The following is a 15,616-nucleotide window of genomic DNA, read 5'->3' as shown; positions in this document are numbered from 1 at the left end:
AGAAACTCCCTTGGATTTATATTCATTATCCTTCCTTGTGTTATATAAATGTTAAGTACAGTAAATACAGTATTCTTGAATAATAATAATAATAATAATAATAATAATAATAATAATAATAATAATAATAATAATAATAATTTATTATTTACTGAACACTCAAGGTCACCATACAAAAGATGAAAAAAAAATATATAGTTATAGAATAGTTATATAGAAGTACAAATTATACCAGCATTACAAATCATGATGTAGAATAAGCTAAACTAAACAGATGAGTTTTAAGCTGAGATTTAAATGATGATCAATATTACGGAGTTCAGATGGAAGTGAGTTCCAGAGCTGAGGTGCAGAATAACTGAAAGCTCTGTTCCCCATAGTTACTAGACGGACAGAGGGAACGACATGAGTGGAAGAAGAAGACCTAAGTTGGTTTTGGAGTATGAAGAAGATCAAGAAGATATGAATGTGCAAGATTGTGGATAGCTTTAAATGTATGAAAGTATGAAAGATTATTATATGCTTTAAACATAATGAATCTAAATATGGTGTATGCTTATGTACATATATTATATTTATGTTTCATATGTAATAATAATAATAATAATAAGGACAAGGAGAGTTATTGAAATAATAGATTTTGTTAATATAAATACTAATTATTGGCACTATATTATGTAATACAGTTTTTTAAGTAATAAATAATTTAGTGATTAAAAAACTGACAACTAAACAATGGCACAATTCAAGAATCGTAATTATACGTGTTTGTGTTTGTATCACATCTCAAATCTTTAAATACATTTCAAATTTCAGCTTTGACAAAATACATTCAGAACAAAGTGTTGAATTGTAACAGAAATGCAAGTCAAACCTTATGTAAGCAGGCAGTGATTTAAAAATCAAGATTTGTGACTGATAAACATAATTAACTCAATTCATTTCATTTTTATTTGTTTATTTGTATGGAGATTGTAGGGATATTATGCCAATCCTTTGCAGGGCATACACACACATACACACACTCATTCACACCTAAAGCCAACTGCAGTGATCCTGTACCAATGTGCAAACATTTATTACTTAACAATTCTTTTTTATTTACATAATCAAATTATTGCTGAAGAAAAAGTTTTTTAATCTTAAAATATTTGTCATTGCTTTAAACATGATTTGAACTGAACTGTTTTGACTTGGATTAATGCCAAATATTTGAGGGGGAAAATATGATAATTACAGTCAATATTTATGTAATACATTGCACTGAATGGGAAGGTAGACTGTATATAAACAAGAAGGCATCTGCTGTCAGCATGAGCACATTTGCAGGGAGAATTATTCTGATTACCTGATAACAGTTTCACTTTAGTTTCAGCTGTATCCAAAAGAATGTATCTTGTGCTTGTTTTGCCTCTGCTCATGCTTTCCTTCGGGGAGTGTGCAAGTGTCAATGATACACAAAGCAGAATTGTTGGGCCGTTTCCCAGTTTGATCTCTGTTATGAACGGACAGATCTGGGGAACATGGGGAATTTCAGAGAAGTGTCCTACAGGCACCTATGCTACAGGCTTTAGCCTCAGGGTAAGTACAGCTTATTTGTGGTGTAACTAAAATGATCTATATTTGTAAAAGTGAAATACAGTAAATTGTGAAGTCAGAGTCAGAGAAGAAGGGCAAGTGAATGATTCCAGTTGGCCACAAAATGTAACAAACATAACACAGAATTGTGTAGTTTTGTTCAAAGGTGCAGTTTGAAAGACCCTGCAAATAAATTTACTCAACAAAACATATTTATTACTAAAGCAGTTTTATGCTTGTTTGTTTTTCAGGTTCTGTCATATCAGGGAATTTGGTCAGATGACACAGCCCTAAATGGAATTGCTCTTCACTGCTCTAAGCCCATTGGCTCTACCGATAATATTGGGGGCTTCACAACTATCAGATCTGCTGTAGGAAGGTAAAAGAAAAAGGCATACAATATTTACTGAATATTACATATAGATAGAAAACCTACAATACCTAAATTCTGGACCAAGATTATTCAGTGTGAGAATGCAAAATAGAAAACCAATGTCATGATTTAAATCATTTAAATATAATTTGTTCTGTTATTTATTTAGTGTTTTGGAGAGTTTTAAAACAACAATAATTATAATATAAATAATGGAGATGATGATTATTATTGTTATTTGTATCATCATTATTATTTGTAGTAGTAGTAGTAATAACTATTAACTATTAACTATTATTAATTGTTTTTTTTACAGCTGGGGGTCTTGGTCATCGCCTCTTTGGTGCCCCAGTGGAGTACTGAAAGCTTTCCAGCTGCGAGTAGAGGGTAAACAGGGATGGGGAGATGATACTGCAGCTAACAACATAAGGTAATTAGTAACTCACAAAAAACACATATCCAATATTATCGAAAAATAAGATACATAATATAAGACTAACACTTTTGATAAAGCTGATATTTAAAAATCTTTTGATCTGTTACTATAATCTTAATTGGATTATTCAATAATTATTAACAAGATATGATCAAAGTTGGGACGTTTTCATAACTTTGCTTGATGAAGCAATTTGACTAGAAAATATAACAGGGAATGTTTCTCTAACCTAAAATTCCAGGTTCAAATGCTCCACGGGCTCTGTGTTGGAAGGCAGTGGTATGAGCTGGGGTAGCTGGGGTTCCTGGAGCTCACTTTGTGGTGGAACTGGGATTTGTGGCATCCAAACAAAAGTGGAATCGCCTCAGGGCATATGGGATGACACCAGCCTTAATGATGTCGTCTTCAGTTGCTGCAACTAAGGTACGTTTTACCAAATCTGGATCACAAAAGGAACAGAACGCATAAAAGCAGAAAAAGGAAATGGTGTACACTAAAGATGATTTAAACACTAAAAAACTCTTTTTTTGGTCTCATTTTGATATTTGTTTCTGTCTTACAGCAAGAATTGACATGACAAGAACATGAATGAAGACAACTACATTTAACAAAGAATCAAAATCTCTTTATTTCTCATGAAATCATATATCTGAGTGAATTATATGTATAATAATAACTCATCAATCTGTCACTAATTACAGAAATGTACTCACTGATGATTTTAACTTATTTGTTATCCTTTGCCTGTACTTTAAGTGAAAATCAGCTTTGAATTACTTAATGAAATAAAATGATCAACAGCTCAGTTTCTGTGAGTTTTTTAGTCTTTATTTGAACATTTATTGCCTTTGATAATCTAAGTAATATTTTCAAATATATGTGTTAATTTTTTTAAAAATATACTTTTCTTGTAAAGATTTAAAAATCTAGATAAAAAAATTGGACCCTACCATTTACTTAAAATTAAATGTAAATTAATTGTTTAATTACAAAATGCAGTAATGAACAAATTTATTTTATTTAATTTGCTTTCGTCAATTAGCTACTGGCACTGTCTTCTACTGGCACTGAAGACTATTCCAAAGTTTGGGAGCTAAAGACGAAAACGCTCTACCACCTTTAGTAGACTTAGATATTCTGGGAACTACCAGAAGTCCTGAGTTTTGTGATCTCAGAGAGCTTGAAGGATTGTAACGTGCTGGAAGACTAGTTAGATACATCACAAGAAGATAACGTGCACAATACCACAGTAAAGATAAAAGATAAGATAAAAAGAAAATATTTAGTTGCTTTATATTCAATTCAATTCAAGTTTATTTGTATAATGCTTTTTACAATTGACATTGTCTCAAAGCAGCTTTACAGAACATAAACACAGAGCAGAAGGTAAACTAATTATGATAAAGGAAATAACGAATATAAAAGAATAAGAATTAACAGAATAAAAATTCTAGATTATTATTAGATGTATATAGTTCACAGTGTGTATGTATTTATTCCCCTATGAGCAAGTCTGAGGTGACTCAGGCAGCAGTGGCAAGGAAAAACTCCCTTAAATTGGTAAAGGAAGAAACCTTGAGAGGAACCGGACTCAAGGGGGAACCCATCCTCATATGGGTGACACTGGGGGTGTGATTGTAATATACAGTCAGTAAAATGTTGTATTGGTGTGAGGTTCAAGGACTTCTGATCTCCTGAGTACCACAGAGTCTAACTGGAGATGTCTCAGGATTCTTAGAGTCGGCCTCGGCTCAGTGGACGTCCAAAGGCTTCGTCCCACAGAGGACGTTGGGAGCTGGTACAGTGTCTGGATGCCTCGGGATGGGTACAAAGAGAGAAGCAGTGGAAAGGGATTAACATATCTGCTGTTCATAAAAATGTGCTGGTCTGATGTACTGGTGCATGATATTATGGGATGTATTATGTGTACGCCTGACTAAAGAGATGAGTTTTTAATCTAAATTTAAACAGGGAAAGTGTGTCTGAGCCCCGAACACTATCAGGAAGACTATTCCAAAGTTTGGGAGCTAAATACGAAAACGCTCTACCACCTTTAGTAGACAGATATTCTGGGAACTAGCAGTAGTCCTGAGTTTTGTGATCTCAGAGAGCGTGAAGGATTGTAATGTGTTAGAAGACTAGTTAGATACATGGGAGCTAAACCATTAAGAGCCTTGTACATAAGTAGCAGCAGTTTGTAGTCAATTCTAAACTTAACAGGTAGCCAGTGTAGAGATGATAAAATTGGAGTTATATGATCATACTTTCTTGTCCTAGTGAGAACTCTGGCAGCTGCATTCTGGACTAACTGTAGCCTATTTATTAAAGATGCAGGACAACCACCTAGTAATGCATTACAATAGTCCAGTCCAGATGTCATGAATGCATAAACTAGCTTCTCCGCATCAGATACAGACAGGATGTTTCTCAGCTTGGCAATATTTCTAAGGTGGAAGAAAGCTGTTTTTGTAACATGGGAGATATGATTTTCAAAAGACAAGTTGCTGTCTAGTATAACACCCAGGTCTTTTACTGTCGAGCTACTAGTTACAGTACATCCCTTTAAATGGAAGTTGAATTGTGAGAGCATCTGTGTACTGTTTTTTGGACCGATAAGTAGTATTTCTGTCTTATCAGTTTAACAACAGAAAATTACAGCTCATCCAGTCTTTTATCTCTCTAAGGCATTGAGTTAATTTGGACAATTTAGCTATTTCATCTGGTTTTGATGAGATATATAACTGTGTATCATCAGCATAACAGTGGAAATTAATCCCATGTCTTCTAATAATGTTCCCTAATGGAAGCATGTACAGTATATCGAGAAAAGCAGGGGTCCTAGGACTAATCTTTGAGGAACCCCATAATTAACTGGCAATAAACAGGAGCATTCACTATTTAATTCTACAAAATGGTATTGATCGGATAGGTAGGATCTAAACCAACTTAAAGCCTGTTCATGAATACCTGTGTAATTTTGTAAGCGATCTAGAAGAATGTTCTGATCTATAGAGTTGAATGCAGCACTAAGGTCAAGTAGAACTAATAGGGACATACAGTCTTGGTCCAAAGCTAGGAACAAGTCATTTGTAACTTTAACAAGTGCAGTGTCTGTGCTATGATGGGGCCTGAAACCTGGCTGAAACTCTTCAAAGATATTGTTCTCCTCCTGTAAGAAGGAGCTCAGTTGAACAAACACAACCTTTTCTAGTATTTTAGACATAAGATGTGAAATAACAAAAGATGTGAAATAGGTCTGTAATTTGATAGTTCATTAGGATCTAGATTAGGTTTCTTAATGAGTGGCCTAATAACTGCCAGCTTGAAAGATTTATAATTTCGTTTTACTTTCTGTTTAGCTGCATGATTAAAGGAAACATTTCTGAAGCATAATTATAATGATAATTAATCCCTTTATATATCATTCTTATTATATATCAGACATTTCCCGCTGAAAGTGTTAATGAGTGCGTCAAGCGATTAAGAGAAGACTGTGAGAACATGACACACCAGAGCAGAATTTCAGCTTGCATTTCCTTATTTTTATTTCTAAACCCTTACATCTGTTTAGTACATTTTGAGCCCATTTTGAGCCCATTTTGAGGCAGCAAAAATGTACATGCACTCTATGATTTTTTCACATATCTCTTACTGTTTGCCCGTTTAGTCACAAGCTAGTGTTACAACTCTGAAACCACTTCAATCACTTTACAAACGAACTGTAAAAATTCTGGATAAGAAATCAAACATTTCTCATTATTGTCCAATAATACAAAAATATAGATTACTCAGCTGGGAAAACATGGTACAATTCTCAAATCTATGTCTTGTTTATAAAATTATTCATGGTTTATCATCCCCTCCGCTCCATCAGTTTGTCAACATCCGAAGAGCTGATCATCATAGAACCAGAGGTGCAGTGAGGGGAGATTGTATCATTCCCTTTAGGAAAAGTGTATTTGGCCAAACTGCTTTTTCTGTTCGAGCTGCTACTCAGTGGAACCTTACCCCTATAAACATCAGAAACCTGAACACCTATAGTACATTTAAGATCCAGTTAGCATATGTCAACATTAGCATAGTTTTTGACCTGATCTCGTTGCCCCTGATGGTTTTTGTGTTTTTGTGTGTGTGTGTGTGTGTGTGTGTGTGTGTTCATGTATTTGTCTGATGTTTGTTTGATTGCTGGCGTCTTGTGTTTCTAATGTACATTATAGCAATAGTAGTACTTATTGTTTTTTCAATATGTACTTTTATTTACTTTTATCCTTTTTAGGGTGACTATTACCATCTGTCTAGGGACTACAGGTGAAAAATAGCCATCTGCTAACTCTGGCATATTGACAGAAATGTTTATTAATATGCATTGTCCCTGTAATAAATAAATAAATCTAAATCGGGCTCTAAACTGACTTACCAAACAAATCAACAACACATCTGGATGTAAACATGAAGAAATTAAAGCTGAAATTCTGCTCTATCGTCTCATATTCATGTTTTGATTGATTAAATAAATTGTCATGCAGAGTATATATTTATATTTTCTAAATATCTAAGTGACATAAACTACAGGATAATGTTAGTACAGTCACTTTTTTGAATTACCAGCAAATCCTTTTGAAAACAATCTTTTCTTTTTTTGTTGTGAATTACTGCTTTTAGATTAATGATCACAAAATACAATATATAATAAAATAAACTGTAGAAAGTAAGTTAACTTCTCTAATTTATTATTGTTTATATAGGGATCTGAAGAATGAGGAAAGGTTTAGCAAGGAAACTCTTACTTTTATTTTTGTCTTGTTTTTGAGGATCATCAGCATAGCAGTGGTAAGAGAACACGTGTGAGAAAATAACTTTCCCAAGGAAGTGAGTATACAGGGAGAAAAGGAGAGGACAAAGTACCAAGCCCTGTGGGACACCATTGGAGTACCTGCATGGAGCATATGTCACTCCCTTCCATGTTAACTAATATGAGTGAACGTCCAGGTAGGATGCAAACCATTCCCATGCTGATCCAAGAAATTCTGAGACTCCTGAGGGTAGCAAGAGAGCCTTTCCATATCAAATGCTTCTGAAAGGTCAAAACAAGAAGTCATATTGGGTTTAGTGGACAGAGGGCAGAGAAAGGCCATGGTTGAGGACAGAGAGTTTGTTGTTTTTCATGCCACTGTCACAGGGTTCCCTTTTAGCTGCCTGGCAGTCACTGTCCCCAGAGTGCATAACTGTGTGAGGCCTTTGGTGTTGCCATGCTGGTTTCTGGTGCAATGTTGGACTGGAACAATAAGACCTGTAAAGATATAAACCATCGTGTTACCCTGGCATTGCTGTCCTTAGACTTTTGCCATCCAGAGCAAGGTCGGTGGCCTCTAACTTTTTCTACTGTGGTCTCAGTCCGCCCCAGGTGACATTCTCTGTGATTCTGCATTTCCAGAACCTCCCCGAGGTGGTATAGTTGGTCAACTCATGTGGAGGAGTAGATGATGACATCGTCCAGGCTGCTGCAAAGGGCCAGGAGTGCAAGAGTATGATATCCATGAGGCGATGGATATCCATAGAAAGAACAAGGGGCATAACTTGATCACCCAGCTGGAACTCTTGGGGATGTGCAGGTTGTTTGTACACCCTCTGTTCACTGGGCTACCTCAAGATACTCTTTGACAATTGGGCCAACCCGGCCGATTCTGGCCTGCATGTCCCTGATAAAGTTAACCAATTTCCCGAAATGAGGAATGTTGTCCCTCCCAGACTTCTCGGTCCATTCCCAACAGTCGTTAAGGTTGGAGTCCAAACAGGAGTCCAAAGGGGGTGAAACTCCTTAAGGCCTGGAGAGTTTCCCTGACAGCAAAGAGGAAGTCCTCCTTTACTATCTGGCATCGCATTTTTTGAGGGTCTGGTTTACCACTCCAGTCAGAGAGTCCTTCAGTCGGAGAGTGGTACACGGACATTCTTAGGTGCCTAACTGAAAAAGAGGAGGGCGGTTCAGGTGTGGGGAACCGGGTTCACTGTGTCATTCTCTGTGGAAGTACAGGAGGTCCCCCATTTACCAGGAAATACGAGGCAGGTAGCCGACCTTCAGGGCCTTGGTTTATACTTTATTTGAAGCACCTGGACCCAACAATGCTTCAGCCAATTGTCCTCTTTTTGCTCTTACCCAAATCTCCCCTCCCCTTTGGCCTGCTTTGACACACATAACAATAAGTGAGCATCCTGGAGAGACTCACCTGGGGAAGCGGCATCCCGTTTGGTGTCCCATTCCACCCTATGGCGATGGCACTCATGGCTGCTTGGAACCCCAGCCAGTCATGTCCAAGGGGCTCCGGAAGCTCAGGGATGAGCCCCACCAGATGCGGCCACTCTCCAGGTGGGCTGTAGACCTGGACTAGTACGGCTGAGACTGATCGTGCCTTGGCATGAGTACACAAGACCGCAACCATCCTTGCCACCTTAACTGGTTGAGATCAAAGTGTCAGGTGCACCAGTGTAATGGTGCTTCCTGAATCCAGGAGAGCAGACACTGGGCAGCCATTAACCTCTACAGTGTGTCAGCGTGCTTTTGGGGCAGAACAAGCATGGAGAGCTCAGCCAGTCAAAGCAGATTTAAAGATTAAATGTATGTGGCAATTGTATGAAATAAATATATGACTCACAATTCATAAGCATAATGCAACTGTTTCTACTTTAGCAAAACATAAACAATAGGAAAAAAGACTATGCCAATAGGATAACAAATCTGGCATCAACAAAATGTTGACAAAGAAACAGTGAAGCACTGAAACGTGAACACACAAAACATAAGCATAGTAAAGGGGAAATGAAACTATCAACAGATGAAGAAGATGCGGAGAATTCCTTCAAGTGGTCTGCAGAGAATTAACCAGAGATTTAAAATATGTTGTCTTTTTCTTATGTGAATAATTAGTATTAAAAAAAAGTTAGTAGCTATGGAACATCTTTTTGTTAAAACATACAAACTAGTATTTGTCTGATAAAGGTGAATAATAAGATCTAAAAATTAAAATGATGAAAAAAGAAACAACATAAACCATATTCATGTGTCCAAACATTTGAATACACAAAAAGTATTATATTGTTTATTATTATTATTATTATTATTATTATTATTATTATTATTATTATTATTATTATTATTATTATTATTATTATTATCTACCAAGTTCATCAAAAAGAAAATGTACATTTATTATATTTTAATATGTATACAGCTTTTTAAATTATTACTTTGTACTTCTTGTTAATTTTACTTTGTAAATGTACAAAAAGAAGAAAATATTCAGCAGCAATTTCTAAAACACTCCCAGACACATATAAAGGAAACATTGTACACATTTCTGAAGCATAATTATAATGATAATTAATCCCTTTATATATCATTCTTATTATATATCAGACATTTCCTGCTGAATGTGTTGGTGAGTGCGTCAAGCAATTAGGAGAAGACTGTGAGAACATGACACACCAGAGCAGAATTTCAGCTTTCATTTCCTTATATTTATTTGTAAATCCTTACATATGTTTAGGACATTTTGAGCCCTAAATCTAAATGGGGCTCTAAACTGACTTTTTACAGTTTATTCCTTTATTCCTTTGCATGCACAAAAAGTATTATATTCAGGAGCAAATTCAGAATATTTAGAAAATATTCAGCGGTGATTTTTATTTCCAATTTATAAAAACACTGAACCTTCCTGACAGGGAAACAAACACAGATGTAACTAAACCCTTTTTGATCTTTTTGTTTTTTTTCTGGGATCCTTAAGAGCCATCACATTACCAACACCATGCAATTATGTATAATTGATCAACATTTGCATCATTGTTCTGTACTGTATATTACAGAATATTTTCTATTTTAAAATTCATATTTTAGAGTTGAAATAAACAATGAAATAAAATGTGATTGTAATTCTAAGGCAATTTGCTGCCCAAACTACTATACATTAATTCTGTTGCTAAATTATGTGAATTACGGAACAAGAAAAACTCAATTTTGAAACTTACCAATTCAAATGTAACAGTGAATGTGGGTAATATTCATCAAGGAGGTATTATTTTATTTTCTGGATTCATAATCATTTATTTAGTTTTACTTTCTGTTTAGCTGCATGATTAAAGGAAACATAGTACACCTTTCTGAAGCATAATTATAAATATAATTAATCCTTTTGTATATCATTCTTATTATATATCAGACATTTCCCGCTGAATGTTTTGGTGAGTGCGTCAAGCGATTATGAGAAGACTGTGAGAACATGACATACCAGAGCAGAATTCCAGGTTTCGTTTCCTTATTTTTTTCGAAACCCTTAAATCTGTTTAGTACGTTTTGAGCCCTAAATCTAAATCGGGGTTTAAACTGACTTACCAAACAAATCAACAACACTTCTGGATGTAAACATGAGGAAATTAAAGCTGAAATTCCGCTCTATTGCCTCATATTCATCTTTTTATCTCACACCCTAACATCTTCAGTGTATAGAAAAATAGAAAAACAAATGAAATGGCGTTGCTGTTCCAATACTATATATATATATATATATATATATATATATATATATATATATATATATATATATATATATATATATATATATATATATATATATGTATGTATATATTGTGTGTGTGTGTGTGTGTGTGTGTGTGTGTTAATTTTGATTGATTAAATAGATTGTCATGCAGAGTATATATTTATATAAATATCCTTGTAAATATCCAAGTGACAGAAACTACAGGATAATGTTTGTACAGTCAGCATTAATTGTTTAAGACACTTTTTTGAATTACATCAGTTTGCCAACCAGCAAATCTTTTTGAAAACAATCTTTTTTTGTTGTTGTTGTGGATTACTGTTTTTAGATTAATGGTCACAAAATACAATATATAATAAAATAAACTGTAAAAGGTAAGTTACCTTGTCTAATGTATTATTGTTTACTTAGTGATCTGACAAACAAGGAAAGGTTTAGCAAGGAAAATTGTACTTTTACTTTTGTTTTGTTTGTCTCTGTGTTTGTGTGGGTGTGTATGTGTGCGTTTTTGCGTGGGTGTTAGTGTGTGTCTCAAACATCTCAACAATTATATCTAATCATACCCTGGATGGCACAGAAACTCCCTTGGATTTATATTCATTATCCTTCCTTGTGTTATATAAATGTTAATTATGGTAAATACAGTATTCTTGAAGAATACAGTAATAATAATAATAATAATAATAATAATAATAATAATAATAATAATAATAATAATAATAATAATACATTTTATTTAAAGGCACCCTTCTGAACACTCAAGGTCACCGTACAAAAAAAGAAAAATAGAATAGTTATATAGAAGTACAAATTATACCAGCATTACAAATCATGATGTAGAATAAGCTAAACTAAACAGATGAGTTTTAAGCTGAGATTTAAATGATGAAAGAGAATCAATATTGCAGAGTTCAGATGGAAGTGAGTTCCAGAGCTGAGGTGCAGAGTAACTGAAAGCTCTATTCCCCATAGTTACAAGACGGACAGAGGGAACAATGACATGAGTGGAAAAAGAAGACCTAAGAGTGTGAGTTGGTTTTGGAGTATGAAGAAGATCAAGAAGATATGAAGGTGCAAGATTGTGGATAGCTTTAAATGTATGAAAGTATGAAAGATTATTATATGCTTTAAACATAATGAATCTAAATATGGTGTATGCTTATGTACATATATTATATTTATGTTTTATATGTAATAATAATAATAATAATAATAATAATAATAATAATAATAATAATAATAATAATAATAATAAGGACAAGAGGAGTTATAGAAATAATAGATTTTGTTAATATAAATACTTATTGGCACAATATAATGTAATACAGTTTTATAGTAATAAATAATTTAGTGATTAAAAAACTGACAACTAAACAATGACACAATTCAAGAATCGTTATTATACATGTTTGTGTTTGTATCACATCTCAAATCTTTAAATACATTTCAAATTTCAGCTTTGACAAAATACATTCAGAACAAAATGATTCACTAAAATGTTGAATTGTAACAGAAATGCAAGTCAAACCTTATGTAATCAGGCAGTGATTTAAAAAGCAAGATTTGTGACTGATAAACATAATTAACTCAATTCATTTCATTTTTATTTGTTTATTTGTATGGAGATTGTAGAGATATTATGCCAATCCTTTGCAGGGCATACACACACATACACACACTCATTCACACCTAAAGCCAACAGCAGTGATCCTGTACCAATGTGCAAACATTTATTACTTTATTTTTTATTTACATAATCAAATTATTGCTGAAGAAAAAGTTTTTTAATCTTAAAATATTTGTCATTGCTTTAAACATGATTTGAACTGGACTAATTAAATTAAACCAGTTTATTATTTGTGCACTGGTTTTGACTTGGAATAATGCCAAATATTTTAGGGGTAAAAATATGATAATTACAGTCAACACTTATGTAATGCTTTGCACTGAATGGGAAGGTAGACTGTATATAAAGAAAGAAAGCATCTGCTGTCAGCATTAGCACGTTTGCAGGGAGAATCATTCTGATTACCTGATAACAGTTTCACTTTAGTTTCAGCTGTATCCAAAAGAATGTATCTTGTGCTTGTTTTGCCTCTGCTCATGCTTTCCTTCAGAGAGTGTGCAAGTGTCAACGATACACAAAGCAGAATTGTTGGGCCGTTTCCCAGTTCGATCTCTGTGCTGAACGGACAGATCTGGGGAACATGGGGAACTTCAGAGAAGTGTCCTACAGGCACCTATGCTACAGGCTTTAGCCTCAGGGTAAGTACAGCTTATTTGTGGTGCAGCTAAAATGATCTATATTTGTACAAGTGAAATACAGTAAATTGTGAAGTCAGAGATGAAGGGAAACTGAATGATTCCAGTTGGACAAAAAATATAACAAACATAACATATAATTGTGTAGTTTTGTTCAAAGGTGCGGTTTAAACGACCCTGCAAATTTAATTACTCAACAAAAGATATTTATTGCTAAAGCAGTTTTATGCTTGTTTGTTTTTCAGGTTGAGTCATCTCGGGGAATTGGAGATGACACAGCCCTAAATGGAATTGCTCTTCACTGCTCTAAACCCATTGGCTCTACTGGTATTGTTGGGGGCTTCACAACGATCAGATCTGCTGTAGGAAGGTAAAAGAAAAAGGCATACAATATGTACTGAATTTTTCATATAGATAGACCTACATTATTATTCAGTGTGAGAATTAGAAATAGAAAACCATATGTCATGATTTAAATCATTTAAATGTAAGTTGGTCTGTTATTTATTAAGTGTTTTGGAGTTGTTTTAAACAACAATAATTATAATATAGATGATTATTATTATATTATTATTGTTATTATGATCAATATTATTTGTAGTAGTGGCATTAACTATTATTAATTGTTTTTTTACAGCTGGGGGTCTTGGTCATCGCCTCTTTGGTGCCCCAGTGGAGTACTGAAAGCTTTCCAGCTGCGAGTAGAGGGTAAACAAGGATTGAAAGATGATACTGCAGCTAACAACATAAAGTAATTAGTAACTCACAAACACATCCAATATTATCACAAAAATAAGATACATAATATAAGACTAACACTTTTGATAAAGCTGATATTTAAACATTTTTTGATCTCTTACTATAATCTTAATTGTATTATTCAGTAATTATTAACAAGATATGATCAAAGTTGGGACGTTTTCATAACTTTGCTTGATGAAGCAATTTGACTATAAAAGATAACAGGGAATGTTTCTCTAAATTAAAATTCCAGGTTCAAATGCTCCACGGGCTCTGTGTTGGAAGGCAGTGGTATGAGCTGGGGTAGCTGGGGTTCCTGGAGCTCGCTTTGTGGTGGAACTGGGATTTGTGGTATCCAAACAAAAGTGGAATCGCCTCAGGGCCCAGGAGATGACACCAGTCTTAATGATGTGAAATTCAGTTGTTGCTACTAAGGTACGTTTTACCAAACCTGGATCACAAAAGGAATGACATTGCACTTTTATTCAGAAAGCATAAAGGCATAAAAAGGAAATGGTGTACACTAAAGATGATTTAAACACTAAAAAACTCTTTTTTTGGTCTCATTTTGATATTTGTTTCTGTCTTACAGCAAGAATTGACATGACAAGAACATGAGTGAAGACTACTACATTTAACAAAGAATCAAAATCTCTTTATTTCTCATGAAATCGTATATCTGAGTGAATTATATGTATAATAATAACTCATCAATCTGTCACTAATTACAGAAATGTACTCACTGATGATTTTGTCTTATTTGTTATCCTTTGCCTGTACTTTAAGTGAAAATCAGTTTTGAATTACTTAATGAAATAAAATGATCCACAGCTCAATTTCTGTTTTTGTAGTTTTTATTTGAAACATTTATTGCCCTTGATAAACAGCTTAAATAATATTTTGAAATATAAGTGGTAAGATTGTTTAAAATATACTTTTCTTCTAATGATTTAAAAAATTTAAATTAAATGTAAATTAAATGTTTAGTTACAAAATGCAGTAATGAACAAATTTGTAAATTTTTTTAATTTCACATTTTCAAAAGGCCACTACCAATTTTCTACCTTAAGAATCTTAATATCCAATATATGTTTCTTTATTCTTTTCTTTCATTGCTTTCATCAATTAGCTAATGGCACAAGTAGATAACGTACAAATACCAAAGTAAAAATAAAAGTTACGATGAAAAGAAAATATTTTGTTGCTTTCACACAGAGTTAAATACAAGATTTAAAATAAGTTATTTACTGCTTTATTCATATTCTTGTTAATATAAACTTTGTTGGTGAGACCATTTTGAGTGTATTCAAATGAATGGAATTTTAGTTTCAGTTTCCTCACAATGATGTTAGAAATGTGGTGCTTTAAAATGCCAACTAGTTTGTTTATCTATTAGGAAATAATTCCTTAGATAAAATAATGGGCAGGTACAATCTTAATACCAAAAACGTGTTTATACATTATGTCATGAGATGATGTTAACATTGCATTATGTATAAACACGATACATGTGAAAAGATTTCTTGTTTAACATATTTATGGACATTTGCTGATTAATCTGAAGTTGAATTGTACAAATGAAAACAAATAACCATCCTACAGGTTAGGCTTCCATCTTACTGTTCTGTCACTTCTTTAACACAATATCTAGGTTTAAATGAACTGAGGTTCAAG

At 33.7% G+C, this 15,616-nt stretch overlaps 2 protein-coding genes across 2 annotated transcripts; both read left to right on the top strand.

Moving 5' to 3' along the window:
- The first annotated feature begins 1,304 nt into the window (after positions 1-1,304).
- On the top strand, positions 1,305-3,192 carry LOC113640080 (vitelline membrane outer layer protein 1-like). The gene is made up of 5 exons (XM_047805321.1): positions 1,305-1,581; positions 1,830-1,957; positions 2,268-2,381; positions 2,629-2,810; positions 2,950-3,192. Exons 1-4 carry the CDS (start codon positions 1,390-1,392, stop codon positions 2,807-2,809), a joined length of 615 nt encoding a protein of 204 aa, XP_047661277.1. The 5' UTR covers positions 1,305-1,389; the 3' UTR covers position 2,810; positions 2,950-3,192.
- A 9,735-nt stretch (positions 3,193-12,927) lies between these two features.
- LOC113640075 (vitelline membrane outer layer protein 1 homolog) lies at positions 12,928-14,778 on the top strand. The gene is made up of 5 exons (XM_027142420.2): positions 12,928-13,204; positions 13,447-13,571; positions 13,839-13,952; positions 14,196-14,377; positions 14,535-14,778. Exons 1-4 carry the CDS (start codon positions 13,013-13,015, stop codon positions 14,374-14,376), a joined length of 612 nt encoding a protein of 203 aa, XP_026998221.2. The 5' UTR covers positions 12,928-13,012; the 3' UTR covers position 14,377; positions 14,535-14,778.
- The last annotated feature ends 838 nt before the right edge of the window (positions 14,779-15,616 follow it).

Source organism: Tachysurus fulvidraco, chromosome 21 (assembly GCF_022655615.1).
Source record: "Tachysurus fulvidraco isolate hzauxx_2018 chromosome 21, HZAU_PFXX_2.0, whole genome shotgun sequence".
NCBI lineage: Eukaryota > Metazoa > Chordata > Actinopteri > Siluriformes > Bagridae > Tachysurus > Tachysurus fulvidraco.
This window is presented reverse-complemented; position numbering and strand designations above follow the sequence as displayed.

Coding starts and splice junctions, on each gene's coding strand:
- LOC113640080 (XM_047805321.1), top strand. CDS start 1,390: ATGTATCTTGTGCTTGTTTTGCCTCTGCTCATGCTTTCCTTCGGGGAG. Junction 1,582..1,829: donor CTACAGGCTTTAGCCTCAGG/GTAAGTACAGCT, acceptor TTTGTTTTTCAG/GTTCTGTCATATCAGGGAAT. Junction 1,958..2,267: donor ATCAGATCTGCTGTAGGAAG/GTAAAAGAAAAA, acceptor TTTTTTTTACAG/CTGGGGGTCTTGGTCATCGC.
- LOC113640075 (XM_027142420.2), top strand. CDS start 13,013: ATGTATCTTGTGCTTGTTTTGCCTCTGCTCATGCTTTCCTTCAGAGAG. Junction 13,572..13,838: donor ATCAGATCTGCTGTAGGAAG/GTAAAAGAAAAA, acceptor GTTTTTTTACAG/CTGGGGGTCTTGGTCATCGC. Junction 13,953..14,195: donor ACTGCAGCTAACAACATAAA/GTAATTAGTAAC, acceptor TTAAAATTCCAG/GTTCAAATGCTCCACGGGCT.